The sequence below is a fragment of the Ranitomeya imitator genome, chromosome 4, assembly GCF_032444005.1.
Source record: "Ranitomeya imitator isolate aRanImi1 chromosome 4, aRanImi1.pri, whole genome shotgun sequence".
Taxonomy (NCBI): Eukaryota; Metazoa; Chordata; class Amphibia; order Anura; family Dendrobatidae; genus Ranitomeya; species Ranitomeya imitator.
Genome location: NC_091285.1, coordinates 520,622,539 through 520,647,481, shown reverse-complemented (window position 1 = coordinate 520,647,481; position 24,943 = coordinate 520,622,539). Strand labels below are relative to the sequence as shown.

Sequence of the window (24,943 nt, the reverse complement as noted above, 5' to 3'; positions counted from 1 at the left end):
AGCACTGCGGAATATGTTAGCGCTATATAAAAAAAAAAAAATCAAGAAAAATAAAGACATACTACATACAATACATTCATACATTACATACAATACATACATATAGACATACAGTACATATAACATAGAGTACATACTCACCATCACTTGTCATTTTGTTCCCTGAAGCCTGTGTCGTCTGTAAAAAATATTAAAATAACAAACAACCAATATACTCCCTGATCCACAGAAATCCACGAGTTTCCCACGATGATCTCCCATGAAGAACGGCAGCATCAGCTGATGCGACCGCTCTCCAGGGGCTCCAGGAAACCAATGACGGGAGGAAGGTATCCTTCCGCACTGTATTCCTCAGCTGCTGTAAAAAAAATAGTCCCTAGTCTCACTTTTGGCATTGCTGTGTGAGAAATTTTCCCACGCAGCAATTGTCATAAAGTGAGACTTTGAAATATAGTAACCTCAGTGATGCACTGCAGGAGCCATTGTCTCCTGTTAGTGTGTCACTGAGGGTCACTGATAGAGCAGTGACATCACCCAATGTCACTGTTCTATAGGGGAGATCGTCGTGGGACACTCGTTATTATTCGGACTATGGCGGACAGGTAGTATACGGTTTATTATTTTACGTTTTTTGCAGGCGCTGAAGTATGGTAAGAATGGTTAAATGAAGAATATTAAAATACTTTTTTCCTAATGTGTGCATGTTTTATTAACCCTATATTACTATTGGAATAATAATGGATAGGCGTCTTATTGACGCCTCTCCGTTATTAACCCAGCTTAATGTCACCTTACAATAGCAACCCCTTATTACCCCATATCCCACTGCTACACGGGAGTAGGAAGAGAGGGGCTAAGTGCCGGAATTGGCGCATCTTACAGAAGTGCCATTTCTGGGGCCGCTGCGGACTGGTATTTGTAGCCGGGGGGCCAATATCCATGGCCCCTCTCTAGGCTATGAATATCAGCCCGCAGCTGTGTGCGTAGCCTTTCTGGCTATAAAATATAGAGGGACCCCACATCATTTTTTTGGGGCTCCCCCTATTTTAATAGCCAGTAAAGGCTATGCAGACAGCTGCGAGCTGATATTCATAGCAGGCTACAAATATTGGCCCCCGGCCGTCGGCTTTCCCCCTCTGGTGCAGAAAATTGCGTGGTAGCCCACGCCGTTTCTTTCCTTTTTTTTTTAATTCAACGCTCATTAAGGCCTCTTTCACACTTGCGTCGGTACGGGTCCGTCGCTATTCGTTGGGCCGACGTACCAACGCACGTATGTGAAATTTGTGCACGACGTGGGCAGCAGATACAGTTTTTCAACGCATCTGCTGCCCATTCTGAAGTCTGGGGAGGAGGGGGTGGAGTTTCGGCCGCGCATGCGTGGTAGAAAATGGCGGACGCGACGGACAAAAAAACGCCGATGGTCCGCCAAAACACGTCAGATCCGTTGCACAACAGACGCGACGTGTAACCATTCGTCGCGATCCGTCACTAATACAAGTCTATGGGTAAAAAACGCATCCTGCAAGCACATTTGCAGGATCCGTTTTTTCCCAAAACGACGGATTGTGACGGATTGCTAAAAACACAAGTTTGAAAGTAGCCTTAGAAACATCGGCCTTTCTATTATATATCTATGGATATATCTATCTATAGATATATTTATAGATAGATATATCTATAGATACATAGATGTATCTATCCATATATCTGGCTGCTTTCACACATCAGGTTTTTGCCGTCAGGCACAATCCGGCGAGATTTGAAAAATTGGTTGTTTGTTATTTTAATCTTTTTTACAGGTGACACTGGCTTCGGGGATCAAAATGACAAGTAATGGTGAGTATGTACTCTATGTTTAATGTACTGTATGTCTATATGTATGTATTGTATGTAATGTATGAATGTACTGTATGTAGTATGTATGTAGTATGCATGTACAGTATGTTGTATGCTTGTAGTATGTATGTAGTATATATGTAGCGTGAATGTTTTTTTTTTTTTTTTTTACATTCAACACATTAGCCGGATGATGGGACTACTACTGTCCCATCATTGGCTAATGTGTCAATCACTGTCACTGTAGCAGGCATCGTCCGATGGGACTTGTGGTCCCATCTGACGATGCCTGCACACATGCACAGACCCCCGGCAGCCCGCACAGACCCCCGGCAGCCCACACAGAGCCCCAGCAGACCTACACAGACCCCCGGCAGCCTGCATAGAGCCCCGGCTGCCCGCACAGAGCCCCGGCAGGCCCGAACAGACCCCCAGCAGCTCGCACAGAGCCCCAGCAGGCACGCAGAGACCCCCGGCAGGCCCGCACAGACCCCTGGCAGCCCGCACAGACCCCCAGCAGGCCCGTACAGACCCCCGGCAGGCTGTACAGACCCCCGGCAGGCCCGTACAGATCCCCAGCAGGCCTGCACAGACCCTGCCCGCACACACAGATGCACACAGTGTCCGCCCACGCACAGCCCACACTCTTCCCCCCCTCCGGAACAGGATGTAGAAAGTCAGAAAGGGCTTATTTACATTCCGATATTTGTGCTCATTGACTTGCATTGGTATCGGGTATCGGCGATATCTGATATTTTTTGGATATCGGCCGATCCAATCCGATACCGATACTTCTGGATATCGGAAGGTATTGCTCAACACTAGCAACAAGTGGATGAGTGGCAGGTGTAGGCCGGTGCTCTGAGTGGTATGCAAAATTCAGACAACACACATTAAGGACACCTAACTTGAAGTCCAAACATTTCCAAAAATTAGGGTTAGACCCAAGGAAAAATGGCATTAATTGACCCACAGTAGAAATTTTATAATGGCTCAGCAGAAGTCATCCATAGGTAATGCATGAGGTATCAAGGTCTGGGCCAGCATTTAGAGCTTTGAATTGAAGTTTCAAATAAGACAAGGTGGGTGATAGAGTGATGTAAGCCTCCTGTGCTGGGAGCCCTGATACCACATGCAACAGCTCAAACTAGACTTTTTCTCAGTTACCCTCAGGTGCCACAAACATCAGTTTTGTAGACTACTATTGGTAGAAAAAATTAAGGATAGTAACACAGGTAGTTGACTGATGATCAATTCACACACAGTCCAAATTTTAAAATGGCACAGTAGCAGTCAGCAATGGGCCATGCATGAGGTATCAGGGACTGGGCCAACATTTAGGGCTTTGAATTGAAGTTTCATTTAAGACAAGGTGGGTGAGGAGGCAGTGTAAGCCTGCTTTACTGGGAGCCACTATACCTCATGCAACAGCTCAAACTGCATTTTTGCTCAGCCACACTCAGGTGGCACAAATATCAGTTTGGTGGACCACAAATGTTAAAATATATTTAATGATAGTAATACATGTAGTTGGCTGACCGTATGTGCAGGCCTGTCGGTCTGGGAGCCCTACTGGTACAGGCAACACATAAGAAGGAGACCCAATTTGGAGTACAAACATTTCAAACAATTATTGCCACATACCACTAAAGTTGCATCAGTTTCACCAGAGAAGAAATAATATAATGGGCCTCTGACACCGCTTCCACTACAGGAAGGCCACCCGCCGAAACGCGCGTCGGGGAGGACTGGACTTCGGTGCACATTTCACTGATCCACCACTGTGGTATGTATTGTATATCCGATACTTGTTTGTAGGACCATGAGTGCCATTGATTGAAGCCTGTATACCATTGATGATATCTATTATTTGACACTTGTCTTTTGGGTCATGAGCACTATTGATTGATGATTTTGTACCATTGATGTTATTTATACATATGGATTTGGTATATACATGGTCCATGATTATTAGCTGTGCACCTTAGTTCGGTTCTTGTACGTTAGATGCGTGTGTGGGCTCGTATAGGGGATCCATTTTGCCTGCCATGCTGCATACCTGTGTGTCTATTTTTAATCAATAAAGTTGTTCAATATTTTCATTACTGGACGTCTTTTGGCTGCGTTTTTTGGTGCTTCTGTTGTTTATTCCACTACAAGCAACCCACCAGATGGAGACCCAACTTGAAGTCTCCACATTTCAAAAAATTGTAACATCAGTATCATATCAAGAGCAACAAAAAGGTGTCACAAACTACAATAACGCAAGATCAATGCATGACACTACAAACAACACTATTGACTAGACTTCCCAGTCTGGGACATCTGGATGCACTTATCCATCAAGCCCACCACCAGCAGTGCTGAAGACATGTTCTGAGAGAACGCTGGCTGCTGGGCATGACAAAACCTTCAAGACAAATTTAAAAAAATTTCAAAAAACTGACCGTCACATTCAAACATAAATTGGCCAATTCATGTGTACCCAGAAGCCTGTTCATACCTTGTTTATGTTTGAATGTGATAGTCAGTTTTTTTTAAATTTGTATCCACCCTTTAGCCTCAGGCATTTTTAATCACAGCAGGACCCTACCCCTTCACAGAGATATAGATTTCAGTCTAAGCGAAGATTCACATTAAGTTCCCATACAGATGAGGACTTTATTCTAAGAAAGGATTGGCATTAAGTTAGGTCATGGAAACAAGAATCGCCTTAACGTTGCCTCCAGGTATACATGAATTGGCCAATTTATGTGCTAAACATTCTCAATTTTTCATATTTCTAGTGCAGTAATGCAATTCAATTTTCATATTTCGTATTTGCATGCTATGGCGCTACAGAGTGCTGCTTTATTTGTTTGATTTTATATGAGTTGGTGACTCTAGGTAAGCAACTGTTCAGACCTTGTTTATGTTTGGAGGTGACTGTCAGTTTTTAAATTGGTATTTATTAGCTTTCTGACTGAGGACTCCGCCCTTTAGCCTCAGGCGTTTTTAATCACAGCAGGACCCTACCCCTCCACAGAGATATAGATTTCAGTCTAAGAGAGGATTTACATTAAGTTCCCAAACAGATGAAGCCTTTATTCTAAGAGAAAATTGGCATAAAGTTAGGTCCAGGAAACGAGAATCGCCTTAACGTGACCTCCAGGTACACATGAATTGGCCAATTTATGCGCTAAGTATTCTCAATTTTTCATATTTCTAGTGCAGTAATGTAATTCAATTTTCATATTTCATATTTGCATGCTATGGTGCTACAGAGTGCTGCTTTATTTGTTTGATTGAAAACCTCCAAGAGAAGACAGGCGAGCTCAGGCCACACTTACATTTTTGAAGATGAAAATGCAAAAGGGTCCAAATTCCCCCTGATGGCATTGATATTGAACTGTAGATACTCCTGCGCTATTCTCTCCAGTCATTCACACCATGTCAGACTTGTACTCCGTTCTGCTAGTGCATGGGCTGTGTGAAGCGACTCACAGAAATTGCTTATGCCCCTACCTCTACGGCTACTAATGTTTTTGAATTGACGATTCAACCACTCTTAAGATTGATAATTGATTGATACTCTTAATACCGGCAACGCGTTGCAGATAGTGCAGCAGGATTGCACTCTTGTGTCGGGTGCTTCCATGAGGTCCAAGTCCATGGTGTGTTGGTGGCAGGGTAACACTCAAGCTTGCTTCCTCTGTCCTCTCCCACCAACCATGCACAACAGAGAGGGGATCATTATCCTCTTCATCTCCTAACTGCTCATCTCCTTGTCCTCCTCCATTTGTTCCTCGGCTGCTGCACATTCACTAACAGTTTGTCTGGTACCATGAGCCCCCCTTGATCACTGTAATCCACCTTCCCATGACATCTGCCTGTGCAATGACAGTCTGGAACTTAGACAATTTATTATCCCTTCGGCATCCTCCTCTGCTTCTACTTCTTCCTCTGAGACCACCGCCTCATCCAGCAGACTATTCAAAGTGTGCATGTATATCACCGGAATAGTGATGCTGATGATGGCATAATAGTGCTAACCATCTTGGTAGCCATTTTGAAACTATTCAGAAGGGTGCAGAAGTCCTTCATCTGTGTCCACTCAGCAAGCATGATTTGCACCACATTCGTACTACGTTGGCCCAGCGTAAACTGCCCCAGGGCTTGTTGTTGCTGCCATAGTTGCTGCAGCATATACAGAGTGGAATTGTACCATGTCGGCACATTGCAAATTAAATGGTTAACCGGTAGGCTGAAAGACCTCTGTAGCAAATGGACTGCAGGGTGCGAACGGTGAAAGTGAGCACACAGTGACCATGCTTTCGGCAGCAGCACATCCAGGCTGGAATAGTAGAGGAGAAATTGCTGTACCATAAGTTTGAGAACCTGAGCCATGCAAGGCATGTATGTGAGGTTGCTCCGGCTTAGGGCAGCCACCAGCTTTGCACCTTTATCGCACATGACCTTCCCTATCTCCATGTTCAGTGGAGACAGCCATTGCTCAAACTCGGCCTGGATAGCTGTCAACAACTCTTGAGCTGTGTGACTGCAATCTCCAAGGCACATTAATTTAAACACTACCTGATTGCAGTGAGCCCTGGCTGCGCAGTATGAAGGTAAGAGGTATTCTCTCTGCACTGTTGGAATATGTGTATCATTAAGGAAGAGGTTGAGAGTGCAGGTGGAGGCCCTAGAGGTGGAGTAGCCAGAAGCAGTGGAGGAGGTCTTATATACAGAGATTCGTCCCACAAGCCTTGGGGATTCCAAGACTTGTGGAGCAGCACCTTGTCCGCCTGCCCCCACAGCCACCAGAGTCACCAAGTCTGCAGTCAGCGAGATGTAACACCCATGCCCAGGTTTGCTCGTCCAGGTGTCAGTGGTGAAATGCACCCCGGCAGACATAGATTTTTTCAGGGAATAGGTGATGTCTGCAATATGCTGGTGTAGCACAGACACAGCTTAGAGAAGTAATGTTGACTGACCAACTGGTACTGGGGGACTGCGATGGCCAGCAGCTTTCAGAAAACATCTGTATCCACCAGGCAGAAAGGCAGCATTTCCGTGGCCAACAGATTTGAGATGGTGGAGTTCAAGCTCTTAGCTTTGACATGTGTAGTAGGAAACATTCTTTTATGTGTTCACAACTGCGGGACTTAAGGTTTGTTGCTGGGCTGAGAGAGGGTGGAGTAGGGTGAACACAACAAACCGCTGGACTGTGACTGAGGTGCAGGTGGAGATGCAATGGTGGATTGAGAAAGATGTTGTGTGCTCCATGAAACAAAACAACAGGCATCTATACTTTTGCAACAGCTGACAAGCACTCACTCACCCCAACTGTAAAGCGTAAAGAAATGGAGGTTCTGTGGCCAGAGACATGTGTGAGAACACTGGCCACGGGGATGGAGGAGGAAGAAGCAGCAGATACGGTTGGCGAGGCCCTAGTTTGCATATTAGCACAGGGTGATTCCCATACCAAGGCATGTTGATTGTGTATGTGCTAGTTCATGCATGTAGTAGTCAAATTATTGCAATTTTTGAAGCTACTGAATGTTTTTTTGCAAAGTTGACAGATAACGTGAGTTGGGTCATCCTTTACAGTCTCAAAAGTGCCCAGGCTAGGCAACCATTTCGCCCCTGTCAACTGCAGACTCCTGACCATTGCTGGTGACCACAACCAGAGTTGGGACTGAGGATGCAGTGCTTGTTGTGGTTGCATGACCCTGTGTCTGTGCGGCAAGCAGCAATGTAACCTCCTCGTCTTTCTCACACACCTCCTCTGCTGAGCTACACAGCTGAGAACCTCTGGGTTAACACCAAGTGGGAGCTACAACCTCATTGTTATCCTCTCTAGTCTCCCACTCCTCACCCTGAGAGTCACCCTCCTCTTCCTTCATTGACAGCACATTACAGTCCACATGCACCTCTGGTATCTGAGTCTCATCAGGATCACCTCCACCCCTGGAGGTTAACATCTGGTGATGAGGGTCTGGATTTTGCTCCGACCCTACTTCCTCCGGCCCTGGATCCAACAGGAAAAATTTTTGGCATCATGGCAGAGTCTGCAAATGTTTGGACAAGACCTCTGGTGCCCATGGAATAGAATGTGTGAACAACTTTGCAGACTCAAAATAGTAAAACACCAGTAGCGCCTCAGACCCTGTGACTCCTGCAGCAGATAAAAATTCAGTGCCACCCTTCTGTATCAATGTTTATGACTATAATAAATTATGGAATATCTGCGCTGGATTCCCTAGTTTTCTAGCCTCCAAGAACCTATAATAGGGGAGTTTTCTTACAAAACTACATAGAACTATTAAAAATGATTAAAAAATGACCACACTATAGAAATAAGCATGACCCAGGTGAGGGAAATATTAAGCGATGCTCACAATGAATAAACTTATTATGGTTATACAGCCAATGAAAAGAAATCCAATTGTAGCAGAGTCTTCATTTAGAGAATGGGGTGCAGCATAGGCAGTAATGTCAAAAACTTCCTCTGGTCAGTCCTTGTACGTAGTGAAAGTTCAACTTAGGTAGAGTCTGTTTGTTGGCTTCTCGTGAGCGGGCTGTGGGTGCTGCCCTGGCCGGCGGCAGTACACCCTGTGCTCGCCCACTGCTTTGAACGTATAAGCGCTGCTAGATTAAGCCGCTAGGTTCTCTCAGACTTGCCCATATTTGGTTCCCCACAGTCATTTGGGCGGTTGGAAAGTAATGTTGCAGGGGAAAACAAGGGTAATTGGGGTGCCACATCTGCGGATTGTACTGTGTATAATGTTGAGGTGGAGGAAGAGGAGGAGAGGCCACTTGATGTAGTGCTTTCCATCCACTGGAGGACATGCTCTTGCTGAACCTCATCTAAAAGGTGTACTGCTGTGCTGCTGCCAAAAAAAAGGAGTCAAGTAGCCAGTCCAGTAACAGATGTTGTCAGCTGTCTTTAGATAGGACGAGACGGTTTATGTTCATTAGAGCTTTCTGTAACATTATCACCTAACCCATGTACACGTCCAGTAACAGATGGTGTCAGTTGCCTTTGGATAGGATGAGACAGTTTTTGTTCAGTAGAACTTTCTGTAACATTATCATCTAACTTACGTACACATTGAACACCAAGCCTATTCCCTCTTCCACCTCGCTATTTCCCACCCATGTTGTAGGTACTCTTCCCCTCTTTTAACCAGCTGTTTCACAATCATATGCCCAAAACTGTCAGTCACCGGTCACTAAATGAACAATCAGTATTTATTTTTTGAGGTAGTGTGCCTGCACAACATTAGCCCAAGCGATTTTGATTAGGAAATGGGGCCTGATGCTTGCACAACAATATTAGTTCAAACAATTTTGATTAGGAAATGTGGACTCCTGCCTGGACCCCAATATTAGCCAAAACGATTTTAATTAGGAAATGTGACCTGCTGGGTACAGTTAAGCGAATTTGATCGGGTCCCTACTTATTCGGCAAGCCATAGCGCTTGCCAAATAAGCTGCAGAGGGAACACAGATACATGGAGTGTGACGGCTGAAAAACTGTTGGGCTCTCCATGCATGTGCTCAAACAGTGACACAGCTGTGACACATGCAGCTGCAGCGCCAGACAGCTGATCTGCCGGCTTGCTCCAGGTATCCAGGTTCCAGGTTGCTAGTTTGTGTTGGTATATCACATACAAACCCAATAAAGTACATTTAAGTTTGTGGGTGTAACATAAACAAATGAGGAAAATTTTACAGGGTATGAATACCATTTCAAAGCACTGTGTACCTGAGGTTTAATTGATGATCAAGATGGCGGTGTCCTGGGTCTTCAGCAAGCCCCCATTTGCCGTGGTGATCATTCAGCAACCCCGAGATCACATCACAGGGTGCTGATGAGGGCTGGTAAGCAAATACAATGGCATGCTTTCCAATTAAATGTCAGCTGTTAGGCCTCATTCAGACATCCATTTTCTATGTATGAGTACTATTTGTGGTTTTCAAGGATAGCAATCATACCTGTGAAAGTCTGTGAGGCCATTCACAAGTCTGTGATTTTTTGAGAAAAATGGCAGAAACTTGTCTGATTTTGATCCAAAGATTGTATCAAGTTCGGCAATGCAATTCAATGTGTCTGCGAAAAAAATCAGACCGCACTTTGATGACATCCAAGTGTGGTCCAATTTTTACTGACTGTCACAAAGGAAGTCCGTGTTACTGTTCGGGTTCAGCACCCCCGAACACTGGGTGTTTCTCATGCTGTTATGTGCATAACAACGTGGCAAACCCTGCTTCTGATCAGCGGTTAAATTATTACCGCCAGAGAGTCACGGTTTGCGAGTCTGCAGCTGTGATCGGAGATAAAAAGTTTACCTCTGGTCACTGGCGTCGGCTGATGGGACTGCTGCTCCTATCAGACTACACCTGCTGCTGCTAATAACAGCAAGAGCAGGTGGCAGCTGATGAGAGTATTCATCAGCCACCGTCTGCATTTTAAATATATAATTGAAATAAAGACATTGCTTGTGTTCCCCTTTATTTTTGATATCCAGCAAGGCAAAACTGACAACCCTCAGCTGTCAGCAAGGTTGGTTATCAAGAATAGAGGGGTCCCCATGCTGTTTTCTTTTAATTATTGGGTGTTAGGTGAGCGTAACTGTGCTTGATATTTTTAAATAAAAAAGTGAAAGTGTGATTATTTTATTTCAAATAAAGGACATTATACTTGCTGTGTGTTTATTTACAATATAAGTATAGGATTAGTAATGGATAGGTGTGTCTTATAGACGTCTCTCCATTAATAGGTCATCATGGGCTTGATGTCACCGGACAATGCAAAGGTGACATCAACCCAACAAATATGAACCCCACTTGCCACCACCACAAGGCAAGTGGAGAGAGCTGGGAAAAGTGCAAGAATTGGCGCATCTAATAGATGTGCCTATTCTGGGCGGCAGCGGGCTGCTTTTTTTATGCTGGGAGGGCCAATATCCATGGCCCCTTACGAGCCTGAACATACCAGTCCCCAGCTGTCTGATTTATATTGGCTGTTTGTCAAAAATGGGGGGATTCCATGCCATTTTTTATAATTATTTATTTAAATAATTTAAAAAAGGTGCATGGGGACCCCTCTATTCTTGATAACCAGTTTTTCTAAAGCTGACAGCTGAGGGTTGCAACCCCCAGCTGTGAATTTTGTCTGGCTAGTTATCAAAAATACAGCGGAACCCACGTCATTTTTTAAAAATCATTTATTTAGAATGCAGGCGCCTGCTGATGAATAGTCCCGTCAGCCAACGCCTGCTCTTGCTGTTATTTGCGGCAGCTGGCATAGGCTGATGGGAATAGTAGTCCCATTAGTTGACGCCAGTGACCAGAGGTAAACTGTTTACCGATCATAGCTGCTGGCTCACGCTGTCTATGACAGTGTGGGAACTGAGGCTGTCTGACCAGCTGTAATGATTTTACCGTCTATCAGAAGCAGTGTTTGCTGCTCTGTCACTGGATGTTCAGCCCCTTTTCAAGTGAATGGGGTTTGGGTTCCGGTACAGGTACTGTTCTGGTACCTGAATTCTTTTAACTGTTCGGCCAAACTCGCTGGGCCCAAACATCCATGAGACCGTCCATTTCTAATCACTAGTCCTTCCTAAAAAAATGCTATAAAGGCCTGGCTCTCACTAGCATTTAAGAAATTGCTCTGATTCTCATACTGAAAAGTGGGACAAGTGTCATACGTACAGTATGTCCTGCATATGTCACTCCGTATGTCGTGTGAGTGAAATGCGAGTGTGCAGTTTTTTTATTGCCTAGCATCCGTATGATATCCATATTACATATGGTCACCATGGTGCATGGGCGGATATACCGCTGGTTAAACCAGTGCGGCTGCACCAGGGCCCAGGGGCTCCGGGGGGCCCCTGCAGGGCTACTATTAATGAGGGCAATCTGGCCAGTTTACCATGTGCAGTGGGCAGGGAGCAATCCCTGCAGCTATGCTGCCTGCAAGAGAAAATGGCAGCGGAGCCATTGGATTCCTCCTGCTTCCTGCCCGCGCTTCCTGTCTCACACAGCAGCGGCTGAATGACATCATCATTCAGCACCACCGCTGTGTGAGACAGGAAGCTGCCGGCGATGTTGTGGCTTCAGGATACCGTGCGCAGAGGTGAGGTGAGATGTGTGTGTATGCAGAGAGGTGAATGGTGCTGTGTATGTCAATGTGTGTGTGTATGCAGAGAGGTGAGTGGTGCTGTTTGTGTCATTGTGTGTGTATGCAGAGAGGTGAATGGTGCTGTGTGTGTGTGTGTGTGTGTATGCAGAGAGGTGAAAGTGCTGTGTGTGTCTGTGTGTGGAGAAAAGGGCAAACATGGGGGTGATGGGGCAGAAGGCAATGATTGGGTTGACAGAGAGGGCAATGATGGGGGTGATGGGGAAGAAGGCAATGATTGGGTTGACAGAGAGGGCAATGATGGGGGTGATGGGGGAGAAAGCATGATGGGTTGGTGGAAAGGGCAATAATGGGGGTGGTGGGGAGGAGGAAATGATGGAGGCGGTGTAATGGGCCATGATGGGGGTGGAGGGGCAGAAGGCAATGATTGGATTGACAGAGAGGGCAATGATGGGGGTGATGGGGAGAAAGCAATGATGGGATGGTGGAAAGGGCAAAAATGGGGGTGGTGGGGAGAAGGAAATGATGGAGGTGGTGGATGGGCAATAATGGGGTGGTGGGGTGGTGGAAATGATGGAGGTGGTGTAATGGGCAATGACGGGGGGTGGTGGGGCAGAAGGCAATGATTGGGTTGACAGAGAGGGAAATGATGGGGAGAAAGCAATGATGGGGTGGTGGAAAGGGCAATAATGGGGGTGGTGGGGGGAGGAGGAAATGATGGAGGTGGTGAATGGGCAATAATGGGGTGAAAGGGAAAAGACAATGATGGTGGTGGTGGTGGAAAGGGCATTGATGGTGATGTGGGGGAGGAGGAAATGATGGAGGTCATGTAATGGGTAATGATGGGGAGAAGACGATGATGGCAGTGGAAAAGACAATGATGGGGTGGGGAGGAGGCAATGATGGAGGTGGTGGAATGGGTAATGATGGGGTGGTGGGGGAGAAGACAATGATGATGGTGGTGTAAAGGACAATGATGGGGTGGTGGGGTGGAGGCAATGATGGAAGTGGTGGAATGGGAAATAATGGGGTGGTGGGGAGAAAGCAATGATGGAGGTGGTGAAGAGGGCAATCATGGGATGCAGGGGGAGGAGGTCAATGAGGATAGAGGTGGATTGGGTTTGAGAAAGGGGATTTATACTGGATTTAGGAACAGGGGGAGGTGGAAGGAGATGTTATTATTGATTATTATGTCTAACACAGTCCCTTGGTATAAAGTGTACTCACTTATTATGTATAGCACAGTCCCTTAGTATATAGTGTACTCACTTATGTATAGCACAGTCCCTTAGTGTATAGTGTGCTCACTTATTATGTATTACACCATCCTTAATTACATAGTTTCCTCTTTTGTTATGTATAACACTGTCCCTTATTACATACCATACTCTCTAGTTATATATCGTGCTGTCCCTTATTATATAGCTTCTTCTGCTGTTTTGTACAGTGCTGTCTCTTACATAGTGTATTCTTGCTATTTTTGTTATTCACAGCGCCCTCTTTTATTACATAGTCCCCTCTCTTGTTAGATGTAAAATTACTATTGATGGAGGAGCCGGTGATCAGACTACCAGTCCATCAGCTCCTCCTTTAGAAAAGAAGCTTTCCCATGCTCCATCAGCCATCATTGCATTATACAGCTAAAAAGACAAGATGGTATGTAATAAAAAACAGGGTTCTATAAAATCCAATATGTAAGGAACGGCAATATACATGATAAAGGAGACTATGTAATATATACATGTATGTGTGTATGGCTATATATTTATATATATATAGATATATATAGCTTTGTCGCCTTAAAAGGAGGGGGGCCCAGACATATTTCCTGCACAGGGGCCCCAAGCTGTCTGCGTCCACCCCTGATATGGCGGTAATATCAGTCTTTGTCTTATTATAGAGATTTCTTTTCAGTAACAGCGCGATCATCTGCAGAGATTACAACAAAGACACATTTGACGTCTCATATTTTTTGCACTGTCTCCATGTATACGCAACATAAACAAACTACTCAACCCAATGCTTAACCGCTACTGTCGTATGTGTCCCTATGACAGCACCTGCTGTTTGGCATAATAACATTGCTCCTCTAATTGCCTCACAGAGGATTGTTCACCACTGTGTCTCTTACTTGGTAATAATGCCTCTTTTGTGCCCTCTAGATGGTAAAACTGCCATTGCCCTCTAAAAAATATGAATGCCTTATTCAAATATCCTAAAAAATGTTCACATTTTGCACCTAGAAAATAATAAAGCTCCCTGTGCCCTTTTGCCGAGTATAAATCCCTGAGTTCCCCTATAACAATAATGCTTCTTAAGGGACCACTTAACTTTTCCTAATGTCACCTGAGACCCCCAATGCAGACACAGTATGATGGGTCAACAGCTCCCCTATACACAGTATGATGGACCCACAGCTCCCCTATACACAGAATGATGGCCACAGAACTGCCCTATGCACAATATAATGAGTCAATAGCTCCCCTGTATACAGTATATTGAACCAACAGCTCCCCTATACAGAGTATAATGCCCTAACAGCTCCCCTAGAAACAGTGTGATGGGCCCACAACTCACCCATGCACAGTATGTTGGGACCACAGCTGCCCTATATACTGCTGCCCTATCCACAGTATGCTGGGCCACAGCTGCCTCATACAAAGTATGAAGTCCACACAACCTCCTATATACAGTATGATGGGCCCACAGCTTCCCTATATACAATATGATGGTCACACAGCTCCACAATGCACAATATAATGCCCCGACAGCTTCCTTGTTCGCAGTATGATGGGCACAAAGATCCCTTATACGCAGTATGATGGACCAAAAGCTCCCCTATACCTGGTATAATGGACCAACAGCTCGCCTCTACACAGTATAATATAATAAAGAAAACTTGGCACTCAACTTCTAGAATATATTTTGGGGATTTTTTTTAAAGCAGCCAGAAAATAATATGCCATAGTCACTTTAAGTATGTCTGGTTATTCACTAGGCACTGGGCATGGAGCCTGTATAAGATAGCACCTGGGTGGGTGGGATTGCCAGCGTACAATCATCAGCGATGCGGTATCCACCGCTGGTCAGCTGAATTAAATATAGCTGACTTAAATATACTTAAAGTGAATATGGTGTCACTCCTATTATCGCACTGAACGCGATTAACCACTATATTGCAGTCTGTTACTGATGAAGGCCAATGAGGCCGAAATGTTATATTAGTTTCTGGCTGCTTTAAAAAATCCAAAAAATATTCTAGAAGTTGAGTGCCAAGGTTTCTTTATTATACATGTATGGTGTGGGGCCCTACTTGAGCACCTTCTGATGTTGTGCATACGGTGTTTTTCCTTTATTCTACACAGTATAATGCCCTCACAGCTCTACTTTACATATTATGATGGGTCCACAGGTCCCTTATACACAGTATGGTGGGCCCACAGCTCCCCAATACATAGTATTACAACCTACAGCCACACTATACACAGCATAATTTGTCCAAAGCTCCTTAAATACAGTATGATGTCCCAATTGCTCCCCTAAAACACAGTATACTGACCCCACATTAGTCATCACACTGTATAATGGCCTCCACAGTAGTCCCCATACTTTATGGTGGTCCCCACAGTAGCCCTCAGGCTGTATCGTCCCTGCTTTAGCTCCCACACTGTAAAATGGCCCTCACAGTAGTCCTCATACTATGTTTGCTGCCACATTAGACCCCGAACTGTATAATGGCACTCAAACAGGCTCCCACGCTGTATAATGGTGCCCACACTTTATGAAAACCCTCCACAGATGCCCCTACAATATATGAGGAGTCCCACACTATATGGGGGCCCCATACAAGTAGTCTCCACACAGTATAATTGTCCCCATGGTAAGCCCTGAACTAAATAATGGCCCCCACAACTGGATATCCCCAAACTGGATAATGGCCCCCACATTAACCCCAAGCTGTATAATGACCCACTCATTAGCATTCAAACTATATAATGGCCCAACATTAGCCCCCAAACTATATAATGGCCCTACATTAGCTCCCCAAAACTATATAATTGCCCCACATTAGCTCCCACATTGACTCCCACGATGTATATTGGCCCCCACACTGTATGAGGGTACCCATTGTTTATAATGCCCCCACTGTTGTTTATCCCACAAATTTTAATAAAAGTAAAAAAAATCTTATACTCAACTGATCCAGGATCCTGAACAGTCCATAGGTTCAGGGCAGACCAATGCACTGATGTCATAGCATTGAAAATAGTATGGAACAGAGGCACCACCTTAGATAAAAGAGAACAACCTCATGAATGCCAAAATATTATGAGTTTAAAAAAGAGGGGAAAAAACAAGCAACACCAAGGGATCACTATTGAAATACCATGATTTTATAAACAATCTCAATCAGAAAAAGACAGACATAGAACACACATTTAAAACATTTAAAATGCTCACAGTAGAGTCAATGTCTAACCTTCTAGACCCTACGTTTTGCAATGTCACTTAGGATAAAAAGTTGCACTGAAATCCAATGAAATAACATGCATGAAAAATACTGGATATAGAGGTATTGATTTTTCAACTATGCTTCCACAGAATTAAAAAAAAAATAAAACTCATGAAATAAGCCTGGACAGAAATGATGGTACCCCTGAAAATAAAGTGACAAAAGAGACATGTTAAATCAAGGTGTGTCCACTAACTAGCATCACAGGTGTCTGCAATCTTGGAATCAGTGAGTGGGCCTGTATATAGGGCTACAGATACTCACTGTGCTGTTTGGTGACATGGATACACACTCAATATGGACCAGAGAAAGCGAAATTTGTCTCAGGAGATTAGAAAGAAAATTCTAGACAAACATGTTAAAGGTAAAAGTTATAAGACCATCTCCAAGCAGCTTGATGTTCCTGTGACTGTAGCCAACCTCCCTGGATGTGGCTGCAGGAGGAAAATTGATGACAAAACAAAGATACGGATAATACAAATGGTAACAAAAGAGCCAAGAAAAACTTCTAAACAGATTAAAGGTGACCTTCAAGCTCAAGGAACATCAGTGCCAGATCGCACCAGCCGTCGTTGTATGGGCCAAAGTGGATTTCATGAGAGACGACCAAGGAGGACACCATTGTTGAAATAATCATAAAAAGCTAGACTGGAATTTGCTAAACTACATGTTGACAAGCCACAAAGCTTCTGAGAGAATATCCTATGCACAGAGGAGACAAAAATTGAACTTTTTGGTAAGGCACATCAGCTCTGTGTTCACAGATGGATAAATGAAGCACATCAAGAAAAGAACACTGTCCCTACTGTGAAACATGGAGGAGGCTATGTTATGTTCTGGGTCTGCTTTGCTGCATCTAGCACAGGGTTCTAGAATCTGTGCAGGGTACAATAAAATCTCAAGACTATCAAGGGATTCTAGGAAGAAATGTCCTGCCCAGTGTCAGAAAGCTTGGACTCAGTTGCAGGTCATGAGTCTTGCAACAAGATAATGACCCAAAACACACAGCTAAAAACAACCAAGAATGGCTAAGAGGAAAACATTGGACTATTCTGAAGTGGCCTTCTATAAGCCCTGACCTAAGAGCTATTGAGCATCTTTGACAAGAGCTGAAACATCCCATCTGGAAAAGGCAACACTCAAACATGAGACAACTGGAACAGTTTGCTCTTGAGGAGTGGGCCAAAATGCCTGTTGAGAGGTGAAGAGGTCTCATTGCCAGATACAGGAATCATTTGATTGCAGTGATTACTACAAAAGATTATACAACAAATTATTAACCAATTAATGACCAGCGATACGCTTTTCAACGGTGGCAGTTAAGGGGACTTAAATCACAACGACATTAATTAATGGTGCTAAGGTATAAGGGCATAGCGCCCCCCAGAGTTGGAATTTCTCCGCGGTGTCGGCTACCCAGAGAACATGATTCAGGTGGGTTTTAACCGAACCCGGTGTTGCAATCGCCGTTATTAACGGTATAATGGCGACCGCGAAAAAAGTCAGATTTTCCACTTAATTTCTCTCTCCTCTGATGTGATTGCACTTCAGAGGAGAGAGAAATAAGGTCCTCTGATCCCCCCTGGTACCTCTGGTGTCCCTGCATGCCCCTGTGAAGTCCCCCAGGCTGCCGGCGTCTCCTTCATGGAGAAACTGTTGGGTCCATGCGCAATGTGCCCGTCGAGATCTGCCTGTCAGCAACTGGCAACAATAAGAAATTTTTCCTTTTAGTTAATTTTGATCACTGTGATATACCCTATCACAGTAATCAAAATAAAAAAATAGTAAATCAAACCCCCTTTATCACCTCCTTAGTTAGCTAAAAGTAATAAAAAAAATATTTGTTTACATTTTTTTCTATTAGGGTTAAGGTACCGTCACACTCAGCAACTTTGCAACGAGAACGACAACGATCCGTGACTTTGCAGCGTCCTGGATAGCGATCTCGTTGTGTTTGACATGCAGCAGCGATCTGGATCCCGCTGTGCCATCGGTGGTCGGAGCAAGAAGTCCAGAACTTTATTTTGTCATCAGGTCGGCGTGTATCGTCATGTTTGACATCAAAAGCAACGATGCCAGCAATGTTTTACATGGAGCTAACAACCAGCGAGAACGATAAGTGAGTCGCTGTTACGTCACTGGATCGCTCCTGCATCGTTCTGGAGTTGCTGTGTTTGACGTCTCTACAGCGACCTAAGCAGTGACGCTCCAGCGATCAGCTCGTTGTCTATATCGCTGCAGTGTCGCTGAGTGTGACGGTACCTTTAGAGTTGGGCTAAAGTGAGGGGCTAAAGTGAGTAGGGCTAAAGTTAGGGTTATGGTTGGGCTAAAGTGCATTGGGCTAAAGTTAGGGTTAGGGCTAGAGTTAGGGTTATGGTTAGGGCTAAGGTTAGGGTTAGGGCTTGGCTTAGGGCTAGGGTTAGGGCTAGGGTTGGTGCTAGGGTTAGGGTTGGGATAGCGGTTAGGGTTAGGGGTGTGTTGGGGTTAGGTTTCTGGTTAAGGTTATGGTTAGGGTTGGGATTAGGGTTAGGGGTGTGCTGGGGTTAAGTTTGTGGTTATGGCTCTGGTTAGGGTTGGGATTAGGGTTAGGGGTGTGTTGGAGTTAGAGTTGTGGTTAGGGTTTTGGTTAGGGTTGGGATTATGGTTAGGAGTGTGTTAGGGTTATGGTTGGAGTTAGAATTGGGGGGCTTCCACTCTTTAGGTACATCAAGGGGTCTCCAAACGTGACATGGCGCCACCATTGATTCAAGACAATTTTGTATTCAGAAAGTCAAACATTGCTCCCTACCTTCTGAGCCATGCCATGCTTCCAAATAGTGGATTTTCCCCAAATATGGGGTATCGGCATACTCAGGAGAAATTGCACAACAAATTTTGTGGTCCATTTTCTCCTGTTACCCTTGTCAAAATAAAAAAACTGGTTCCAAAGTATATTTTAGGTGAAAAATGTAAAATGTTCATTTTTTCCTTCAACATTGCTTTAGTTCTCGTGAAGCGCCTGAAGGGTTAATAAATTTCTTGAATGTGGTTTTGCGTACCTTGAGGGGTGCAGGTTTTAGAATGGTGTCAAATTTGGGTATTCTCTGTTATATTGACCCCCCAAAGTCACTTGAAATGTGAGGTGGTCCCTAAAAAAATAGTTTTGTAAATTTTGTTGGTAAAATGAGAAATTGCTGGTCAAAAATTTTGTTTCCAAAATTGTGCTGATGTAAAGTAGACATATGGGAAATGTTATTTATTAAGTATTTTATTTGACATATTTAAGGGCATAAAAATTGAAATTTTAAAAATTGCTAAATTTTCAAAATTTGCACCATATTTTTATTTTTTTCATAATTAAACGCAAGTCATATCGAAGAAATTTTACCACTAACATGAAGTACAATATGTCACGAAAAAATATTCTCAGAATCACTGGGATCCGTTGAAGCATTCCAGAGTTATAACCACATAAAGATACAGTGGTCAGAATTGTAAAACTTGGCATGGTCATTAAGCACAAAATTGGCTCTGTCAATAAGGGGTTAAGTGGCCATCATTTCTGTCCAGGCCTATTTCATGAGTTTTATTTTTTTTTTTTTATTCTGTGGAAGCATGGTTGAAACGCAATGTCTAACTTTCATTTGTTCATCTTCATAGATTTTTAATTTATTATTACTTTTGTCAGATTCAAGTTATTTCTGCGACCATTGTGCATTTTTCTGTCATTAAACCAGGGGTACCAACAATTTTGACCACATGCGTATACAGTACAGACCAAAAGTTTGGACACACCTTCTCATTTAAAGATTTTTCTGTATTTTCATGACTATGAAAATTGTACATTCACACTGAAGGCATCAAAACTATGAATTAACACGTGTGGAATTCTCGTATTTAACACAAAAGTGTGAACAACTGAAATTATGTTTTATATTCTAGGTTCTTCAAAGTAGCCACCTTTTGCTTTGATGACTGCTTTGCACACTCTTGGCATTCTCTTGATGAGCTTCAAGAGGTAGTCATCGGGAATGGTTTTCACTTCACAGGTCTGCCCTGTCAGGTTTAATAAGTGGGATTTCTTGCCTTATAAATGGGGTTGGGATCATCAGTTGTGTTGTGCAGAAGTCTGGTGGATACACAGCTGATAGTCCTACTGAATAGTCTGTTAGAATTTGGCAAGAAAAAAAGCAGCTAAGTAAAGAAAAACGAGTGAACATCATTACTTTAAGAAATGAAGGTCAGTCAGTCCGAAAAATTGGGAAAACTTTGAAAGTGTCCCCAAGTGCAGTGGCAAAAACCATCAAGCGCTACAAAGAAAAGACTACCTCTTGAAGCTCATCAAGAGAATGCCAAGAGTGTGCAAAGTAGTCATCAAAGCAAAAGGTGGCTACTTTGAAGAACCTAGAATATAAGACATAATTTCAGTTGTTTCACACTTTTTTGTTAAGTATATAATTCCACATGTGTTAATTCATAGTTTTGATGCCTGCAGTGTGAATGTACAATTTTCATAGTCAAGAAAATACAGAAAAATCATTAAATAAGGAGGTGTGTCCAAACTTTTGGTCTGTACTGTATATATAATCAAACTACGCAAGAAATAAATAAGTAAATCACAGTCAGATGTCTGATTCAATGCACAACATCCAAAAATAACCTATCTATTGTAGTGATAAAAATACAAAGTGCCAAATAAAAATAAACATCAACTATCTGTATGAGAATCAAATGCACTATGCAGTGCGGATCTAGATCGACAGAATGATAAAATAAAATACAGCTGTGGCAGAAGCAGAGGTAAAAAGTTAAATAGATGGTACTAAGCTCAAGGGATTAATGAGCATCAGATAAGCAAGGAAAATGTTATTCAATATGTAAGATATAAGTGCTATTAGTGCCCTACTATAGAGTCTACAATTGCCAATAGAAATGTTTTCTGTGATTAAATGTTTATTTTACACCAGTCACATATTATTTTGGGGTAGGTACATTAATGATGTGCTTATCCTATGGGATGGTGATGCACAGCTGGTTTCTGATTTTTATCCAGAAGCGATATTTAGTGGAAATCCTCTGCGCTGCTTGATGATTGAAGAGACATCAGTCCTTGTGCTGTTTATCAATAAATTGCGCATTTTGAAGTTACAAGAACTTCTTTCTCAACAAAAAGAACGACCACATGTTGACATAAAGGGAATAAATGACCATCACAGTATTTGTGATTTCAATTGAGCACTTTTTCTCCCTTTTTTGATATGTTAACATAATCATTAAAGTTAAATTTTACATTTAGGAATCTTTAGTTGGTAATTATTTGTCTCTGGCAATTTGTAAAAAAATTACTTATATTTCTGACAAGCTTGCTTTTGCCATGTGAGTAGTAGATATTATATGCGCTGCTGAAGAGTCATGGTTCCTAGTTGATTTGTTCTGGAACATCCTCAGAAGTATATCTATCCTTGGAAGAACCTTTGGCCGGACACTGGCTCCACTCTTTGTTGCCAATGCCTCCTCTACTGATGATATCACATCTTTGTCACCCCATCTGATTCCCAGATCTTGTCCACCACATATTCATCCTCATCATTCCCGATATGGGTGACTCATAGTTGGAAATTTGCTATGCTCCTTGCCCCCCTCATTATTACCTAGATTTAAATTTCCCCTGACTCAGAGTGCCACTACTACTGCCACCACAGCTATACATACATTTGAGTTATGTCTTTCTCATCCTTGACCCCATCTCATCTAAGTCCAAACACTGAATGTTCTCATGCAACTTATGAATTTGGAAAATAGTGTAAAATATCTTCCTTAGCACCCAGAGTGATGCAGTTTAAGAGAATGAAAGTCAGAAAAGACAGAGATGAATTTGCTAGAACTGAAAGCTTATAATCAAAAGGTTCAGTATTGCAATGGTGAAGTAGAAGGAATAATATGCAGAACACTGACTCAAGCTGACGGTGTCACTGTCAGAGGTAACATAATTCTGCTGTGTTTGGGATGATCAATATGTTATATAGTCCATAACATTATCCACTTCTTCCCAACTAATGTGCATAACAGAATCAAAAAAGGACAATTGGGACCTGAATTTGGTTGTTCTGCTGCCTGGACAATCGGTATCAGTGATGTTGGAGCTACTGCTATAATGCCAGATGATGTGCTGTGAGGTTTTTTTTAACATTGCCATTGCTAGGTTTTCTTTTACCATACATTTTTTTTACCACACTAGAATCAACTTTTCATGAGCTGCAATTTCACGATACTCATACAGGATAAACCAATAAATGCTAGGTACAATAACAGAACAGCAGCAACAGGCTGCAGCATTGATGTGGCCTGTACGCAAGTCAAATTTGACTAATAAAATAAGGGTGCAAAAATATGTACCGTAATTTATGAAGTGCATACTTGGCTCAGAGTCTTATGACTTTCTGTCCCTAACTATATGTCTAAGCTTGTGGTTTGATGTTTTTTCACTAACAATATTAAATCCAAAATGGCTGCTGTATTCTTTGCTTGTGCTTTTATAATGGCTATTTTAATCCCTAAAATGTATGCTGCTTTCCTGCCCAAGCTTATATAGTGGCTCAGATTGGTTGTGCTATAGAATGTGATTTGATAACTTGAAGGCATTATTGGGAAGACCAGCCATGCCAAATGTCCTGTGAGCCATCCTGGCTCATTTTACGCAATTCATACAAAATGAATCAAACATTGCTTGAGTTCTCCAAGTTCAACAAATTCCTAAACATTTTATACAAATTCACTTTGTATCAAATCAATTTAATTTCTGATGTTAATTGATTTAGCAGTCACATGCCCATTCTAGCAAACAGAAGGCCAGCCTGCTGCGATGCTTGTCAACAGAGTAAAATACGACTACTACGTGCTAGTGCAAATTAGGTCAGATTGATTGTGCATGTAGTTTAGCAACTCTCCCCTCTTGATTATGGAATTAATATCCTTATTATCTTTTGTCTGACATAATATTTTTTCTTGTGATGTCCATAAATGCTCCAACAACATCCTTGTTCCTCAAAGTGTATATTAAAGGATTCAGCATTGGGGTTACAAGACTGTAAAACAAGGCGGCCATTTTGTCTTGGTTCGCTACATGGGTTGATCCAGGCCTCATATACATAAAGATGATGGTGCCATAAAACAAGGATACAACTATAATGTGTGAAGCACATGTGGAGAGGGGTTTCCTCCATCCTACAGATGTTCTTATCTTCAGTATGCTGGAAATGATGTAACCATATGTAATAAGGATAAGGAAAAATGGACCCATCACCACCAACATAGCAAAGAAGAAAATAACAGTCTTGTTAAGAGATATATCTGCACAGGCCAGCTCTAGGACTGAAGGAACCTCACAGAAAAAGTGATTTATTACATTGGGACCACAATAGGGCAATTGTAATGCAAAGACTGTGTGTACAATGGAGTTTATTATTCCTCCAGCCCAGGAACTAGTTGCCATCTTAATGCACAAGGAAGTATGCATAATATTAGTGTAGTGTAATGGGGTACAAATAGCCACATACCGGTCGTAGGCCATTGACAACAAAAGGTAGCACTCTGTCCCTCCTAGAGAGAGGTGAATGAACATCTGAGCAACACAACCATTAAAAGATATGCTTTTTCTCACAGACAAGAAATTAATGAGCATTTTGGGGATTACACTTGACGTGCACCAGATATCCAAAAATGATAAATTACTCAAGAAGAAATACATAGGGGTATGAAGCCGGGGGCTTATTCCATGGAGAGTAATTATCATTATGTTACCAATGAGTGATATCATGTAACATGATAAAAATACAAAATATAACACTATCTGAATATTCCTCCGGCTGGTAAGCCCAAGAAGAATGAATTCATCCACAAACTTTTTCTTGGATATGTTCATTCCAGTGCTGGTATTGTGGAGAATCATTCTCTTCCACTTTCTAATATGTAAAGAAACATCAGCCTCCTGTAGAAAAAAAATGAGCAATAATATCTATGCATCTAGCCATTAATCTTCAGTATATATAAGGTCAAGTTAACTGCTGAGCACAAAATGTTAGTTGAAAAACATTACTCTACAAATAATTACAGTAGATTAAACTTTGGTTATTAATCGCAGCAGGGATGGACACTGACTGCTTAGGGCACCTGTGTAAGAAATGTGTCTGGGCCTCCCTCCATTCAAAAAGGAGTGGACTGCTGCTGGAGTCATTGCTTCAAGAGCCACCACACACAGATTTATCCAGGACATGGGCTACAAGTGTCGCATTCCTTGTGTCAAGCCACTCATGACCAATAGACAATGCCAGAAGCATCTTACCTGGGCCAAGGAGGAAAAGAACTGGACTATTGCTCAGTGGTCCAAGGTGTTATTTTCAGATGAAAGTAAATCAGTGATGGTTTGGAGAGCCATGTGATCTTCTGGTGCAAGTCCACTGTGTTTTATCAAGACCAAAGTCAGTGCAGCC

General features: G+C 42.9%; 1 protein-coding gene across 1 annotated transcript; it reads right to left on the bottom strand.

Moving 5' to 3' along the window:
• Positions 1-22,940: 22,940 nt before the first annotated feature.
• Positions 22,941-24,402, bottom strand: LOC138674579 (putative olfactory receptor 2B8). The gene has a single exon (XM_069762396.1). The coding sequence runs from the start codon at positions 24,400-24,402 to the stop codon at positions 23,431-23,433; it is 972 nt and encodes a 323-aa protein (XP_069618497.1). The 3' UTR covers positions 22,941-23,430.
• Between the last annotated feature and the right edge of the window lie 541 nt (positions 24,403-24,943).

What these genes read in the sequence shown, in the direction of transcription:
- LOC138674579 (XM_069762396.1), bottom strand. Translation starts at nt 24,402, where the DNA reads ATGATTCTCCACAATACCAGCACTGGAATGAACATATCCAAGAAAAAG.